Raw genomic sequence first — 6,000 nt, 5'->3', positions numbered from 1 at the left:
ATTAATTATTATTGTTTTTGTATTAAAATTTATAAAAATATTATATAAAGTATAATTAATTATTAATTATTTAAAAATTAAAATATAAAACAATTATATAGTCTTATATATTTGTATTGTTTATCTTTTGCTAGTATATATATATATATTTGTATTATGTTGATTTTTATAGTATATATATATCTATATCTATATCTATTTCTATATATATATAATTAGTTACTTCATTTTTAATATTTTCATGGATTTTCCATTGTATTTTTTGAAGCGTACGTGTCATGCGAGGAGAGACTTGTTGATGGCCGCAGGCTGTCGAATTTGGACAGCCAAATTGTTTCCTTTAGTTGGTAGCGTTGTGTTGCCGGTTGATTCGGATTCATCGAGTGGGGTCGTCTCGTCTCTCTTGTACGCATTTTCTCTCTCTCTAGTGATCGCATGAGGGAGGGACTGGATTAGAGCAGATCCGGACTGGTTTGAACTTGAAGTCATTTCATGAAATTTCCAGACGGTCTCTCTGATTTTGTGTTCTAGGGTTCTGAAATCTCGGGGCAAAAGAAAAAAAAAAAAATACACGGAGAATAAAAAGCTACGGTATTTGTTAATGGAGGAATCCGTTATAGAGGTGCTTTATGAGACACGGTGTCATGCTTCAAGGCCTTTCGTTTCCAATTATCCTCCGCAACAGGTATGTCATCTCTTCTCTTTTCTAGTTCTATTTATCTGATTTTGATTTTACGCGCCCAAATTGTCTATTTTGTGATGAATTTGAAGTCTGTTGCTGCCATTCTTCAGTTAATCCTTTTTCTTTGTGAAAATTTCAGCTAAATGAAGGCAATAAAGGTGGTTTATTGTCCTTGATAGGTACGTTGTTTTTTTCTTCTTTTCTTTTATTTTTCCATCGTTATGCAGTTTTGAATGCTGGACTAGATCAATTGGGTAGAAAGACTAATTATTATTTATTTGTTTGCTTTTTTTTTTTTTTTTTTTTTTTCTTTCAGTTATTCGGTTTAGGTTTGTGTGGTGTTGCCCGTTTTGAATTTGCTAAACTTCAGCTTTTATATTTGCGTTAAGCAATCAAGAAGTCTGCCTATTCAATAAATGTCTGCTGCTACTCCTTGTCAAATGATGTTAGATCAAAGTTTTAGCTTCAGGGAATTCGATAATCTTTGTTGACTAGCAGTTGTATTAGTTGCCAAAGTTTCAACATGAGTTTAGAGTGTGCTATACTTGAATTTTCTTTTAGGGCTTCTGAACGTGTGGTTATGGTCAGCGTTTCATTAATCTGTCAAATTGATCACCTTTATCTTTCAAAAAGAAAAAAAAAAGAACTGGGATTTGTTGCTGTTGGTTTCTATGATTAACATTTTTAGCTCGTTTCTCTATAGGTTCTCAGAGTAGATGCTTTTGATGTAGTGATCAAAGTTTTCTTTGTTACCTGTTCAAACACAGCTTTGGTTGTTGTGTGCTTATTCTGACACTAGCTTGTTGATACCAATCTTTCTATTGGAATGTTCCATTCAAACTGGTTGGCTGTGTCAAATTATAGAACACTGACAGATTTTTATCATATGAAGGTCTATCTCAACTTAAGGAGAAATGGGACAAATATAAAAATCCCAAAAGACTGAACAAATTGGTATCCTTATTTATCTCTCCGAGTGGTGAATATGTTGCTATAGCTGTTGGAAGTCAAATAACAATCTTGCAGAAAGGTGATGACTATAAGGAGCCATGCGGCAGCTTTACCAGTAAGGATCTCTGAGCTGATTTCATAGAGAAGTGTTGGGCAAAATTGTGCTTACAAGTGAAATATTGATGATATTTTTACATTAGTTTTTACATTAGTTCTTTGTTTCTGGAGTCTGACTATGATGCCAAAAAGATATTATAGCTGAAAGATTGATATCCAATCAACCGGTGTCATCTAATTGGTAACCAATCAATTGCTATTAATTCAAATTCACATGGGTTTCTAATTGGTTAAAGTTTTTCATGTATCATACCTTTCTGGTATCATAGAAATTGCCTTGTTGCTGATAAAATTTTTTCCTAACATTAATTTAGATGTTTATAATTTTATGCAAAGCTTTTTGCTTCAGCTTGGTGGTTAGCATGGCAATTTTTTGAATGTTCTTTGAGCAATTTGGACCCAATATTGCATTACTCTTCTTAGAATTTAAAAGGGCCATTACCAAATATTGGTGCTGTATATTTTGGGTTCCTAGGAGGAGTGGACTGGATAGGGGCCTAACCTTTGGTCCCCCCCAGTCCACCACAAAAGTGTCACTCTGAGACTCCACTTGAACTTGTCAGGTCAAGATTTTACCATTGCACCAAGTGATGACCCATAATGCTTTTTTTTTTTAAGTCTTAAAAACTACACCATAAGTATTATTTTGGTGATACTACTAGAGTTAAGCCAAATTAACACATTTCTTCAGGACATATTTGAAATATGTTGTTAGAAAGAAAACTTGACATCATCATCATCGTTGTCTTTTTTTTTTTTAAGTAACAATTTAGACCTTATGTAGACTTATTTTTCTAAGCTAATTACTTCTAATTCCTCTCCAATTTATACCTGTAGTTGGACTAATTTCAAATTCAAAATTTACCAGAACTCCTAGAAAATCTTCTAAAAGTTGTAAATTTGGCCTGCTTATCAGGAAAAAGGAAACCTGATCCATTGCAAATTCTAATGTGTTTCTAGTGACAAAACAACTTCTATAGTAAATTCCTACCCAAACCAATTCTACAACTACCATCAGTCTAACATATCAATCTAGACATTATCCCAAGTGTATGGGATCAGCAACATTATTCCCTTTCTGCTACTCTCTCTCTCTCTCTTGGATAGATAGCAGGAAGAATTTCATTAAAACAAGAATATACAGTATTTTAGTGAATTACAACTGGGGTATGAGTACCCCTAAAAAACAGTTAAACAACTGAGCCCAAGACAATCACTCCCTAAAACAGTTAAGCAAGTGAAACACTTGCTCCTTAAAACATCTGAGCCCAAAATAATTGCTCCCTTACAATCCCTTGCCTTGCTAGAGAATCTGCCATCCCATTAGCAGCCCTTGGAACCCACTAAACAGTTACTGCTACACATCTTAGATGCCACTTGATTTTATTTACCAAATCTCAGTAAATCTAGGCTGCGTTTGTTACATTTTTAACCAGCTTACTACTTCTAGGGAATCTCCTTCTATCACAGCCTTCTTGAATTTAGTTTTTCTTCTAATTAGACTCCGCACAGCACAGCAGACAATCCAGCTTTAGTTGAATCTCCTTGAGCAATATGACTTGAGAATAAGCTAAAATAGTTCCATCTATATCCCAGAATATCTCTCCCATGCCTGAAGGGCCTGGGTTGCCAAAATAGCTCCATCCAAATTGAGTTTTATAAAACTTTCCAATGGTGGCTCCCAAATATGAACTATTTTAGTCTTTCTTGTAGATGAAAAGGCCACTTCCTTCCAATTCCTTTTTATATCATCAAAGGAGAATGGTGGGAACAAGTCCAAGGACTTAACCCAATGAATCAGCCTTAGGAGTATACAATCTAAAATTGCTTCCACAGTTATCTCCTCGTCCTTCAAGGCCATGTTTGGTTTGAAGGAAAATGTAGGGAAAGGAAGGGAAAGGTAAGGAAACCTTTACAAACTTTGTATTGGTTTCCCTGTCTTTCCCTTCCTTTCCCTACCTTTTCCTTCATACCAAACATAGCCTAAGAGTCTCACATTTTTTTTGATAGATAATGATAATTTTATTAATTAAAGAACTAAGTATGCATCATACAATTCCCCACAAAGAGGCGTGAGGTGCAGCCTCTGAACTACATCATAAAGCTTATAATTGAGCCCGAAAGAGCTGATTCCTATGTACTCCTTGTTTAGCTGGGAAGTCTGCCAGTCCATTTGCCGATCTTCTTTCCCATTGAAACTGTGACTGAAATATTTGATGTTAGCAGTTAGCCACTTAAATCTTCTCAAAGCCCCCCTGTACGGCCAGGCTGCCATCTCTGGTTCTTTTAGCCATCCAATAACCAATTTGGAGTCACCTTCAATCATTAAATGCTCCACTGCCAACTCTTTTGCAATTTCTGCTCCTTGTATCACAGCTTGGAGTCCTGCATTTTCTGAATCTCCCCACCCTATAGGACCAGAAAATAGAGTTACAATCTGCCCCTCATCATTTCTAAAGACTCCCCCTATTCCAGATGGCCCCGGGTTGCCCAAAGAGGTCAAAGGGCCACTCCCAAATTTTTATCAAGGGACACTCCCAAATAGAGGTTACAAACGGACAGGAAATTAGAATGTGATAAGCAGTCTCACCATTTGCCTTAAAGTGTGCACCAGTTAGGGGTTAAACAAACAATTTTCCTTCTCTTCTGAAGCATGTCTAGAGTGTTGATTTTTCCATGAAAGATCTCCCAACAAAAAAGCCTCTATTTTAAGGGATCTGGTTTGCACCAAACCTCACTCACTGGAAAGGGAGACCCAGAAGGAGCTTGAGCAACTAGAGAATGAAAGGAGGCACAAGAGAAGAAACCCTTAGGGTCTGAGATCCAAATTCTTTTATATGGGGTAGAAGGAAAAACAACTGAATCAAGGATGAGCAACAACTCAGAGATTAGGACACATTCAGCCTCTTAATCCTCTTTTGAAACACAAATTCCAAGGCTCCAAGCCATTCTCTCAGAAACAGGCTCAGTTTTAAACAAAGATACTGATTAAAGAGAGGGGAAAGCATCTTTAAAGTAGAATCACCCACCTAGGTGTCCTCCCAAAACCGAATTTTAGACCTTGAATAAGAACCATACCTGACTTGCTCAAGGAAGCAAGGAAGAACTGCATGAATAGCTTTCCAAGGAGAGGAAAAAGTAGCTCTGTTTGAGACTCCAGCATCCCAACCATTTTGCAAAAGTCCATGTAGACTAGCTATTACCTTGTGCTATAGTTTCTCATTCTTCAAGGGGATTCTCCGGTTCTCCGTAGCCATTTCCCTAGCAATGCTTGATTCTTACATTCACATTCCCCACCCTTAAAGAAACTACCTCATTATCTTTTCCAGCAAGTTAGACACTTTTTTGGGAATCTTAAAGACAGAGAGGTAATACATTGGAAGGTTCGCTAGGGTAGACTTGATCAAGGTTAGTCTACCACCTAATGAGATGCAATTCTGCTTCTAAGCTGCTAATCATTTTTCAAACCTTTCTACGACCGGAGTCCAAAAATCCACATTCATTGGATTCCCCCCTAAAGGCAGTCCTAGATACTTCAAAGGTCATTCACTAGTTTGACAACTTACGGTCTTTGCGATTGCTTCTACCTTCCTCTCAGCTTAGTTTACCCCTACTACACAACTTTTCTCAAGGTTAATCTTCAAGCTAGATCTTTTTGAAGAGGTTTAGCAACAACTTAACCTTCTCACATGTTGTAGATTGAACTCATAACAAAAGATCGTTGTATCACTTGCAATTTATAGATGGGTGACCACCATATAATTTCATCCTACTCTCCACCCTCTCACTACCTCCTCAACCGGCTTTGGAAATCAATCTACTAAGGACATTTGCGGTTAAGGTGAAAAGGAAGGGTGAGAGTGGGTCTCCTTGTCTTGGGCCTTCAAAAGTTGGAAAGAAGTTCCTTACTAGGTCATTAACTAGTACAAAGAAATGACTGTTTTGTAGGCAGCCTTTGATCCATTTACACCATTTTTTCCAAACACACATTTCTTTAAGACCTCTAATAAAAAAGACAAGTCCACCAAATCATAAGCCTTCTCCACATCCTAGTGTTTTAAAAGTGCAAGGTGCAAAAAAGGCGTAGGGGCCAATTTTTGCTTCAGGTGCAAGGCGCAAGGTGCAAAAATACAAAAAAAGCTAAAAAAATAAAATGTCAAAAAATTCAAAAAAAATAAAAAAAAGCAAAAAATAAAAAAATATAAACCTAAATTTTAAAATAAATGTTTAAAAAAACTACTATCTAAAAT

The 6,000-nt window shown here is 36.4% G+C and overlaps 1 protein-coding gene across 2 annotated transcripts in view; it reads left to right on the top strand.

The window, feature by feature from the left end:
• Nucleotides 1-373: 373 nt before the first annotated feature.
• The window catches only part of LOC148846369 (neuroblastoma-amplified sequence protein), a 70,927-nt gene continuing 65,300 nt past the window's right edge, over nt 374-6,000 (top strand). For both annotated transcript variants that reach the window (XM_088952890.1, XM_088952889.1), the window contains exons 1-3: nt 374-685; nt 822-861; nt 1,575-1,748. In XM_088952890.1, the coding sequence (XP_088809016.1) occupies nt 602-685; nt 822-861; nt 1,575-1,748 (298 nt within the window). In that variant the 5' untranslated portion in view covers nt 374-601. The remainder of the gene's footprint in view (nt 686-821; nt 862-1,574; nt 1,749-6,000) is intronic.

Source organism: Nelumbo lutea, chromosome 7 (assembly GCF_056320005.1).
Source record: "Nelumbo lutea isolate HS-2025 chromosome 7, American lotus-T2T, whole genome shotgun sequence".
NCBI lineage: Eukaryota > Viridiplantae > Streptophyta > Magnoliopsida > Proteales > Nelumbonaceae > Nelumbo > Nelumbo lutea.
This window is presented reverse-complemented; position numbering and strand designations above follow the sequence as displayed.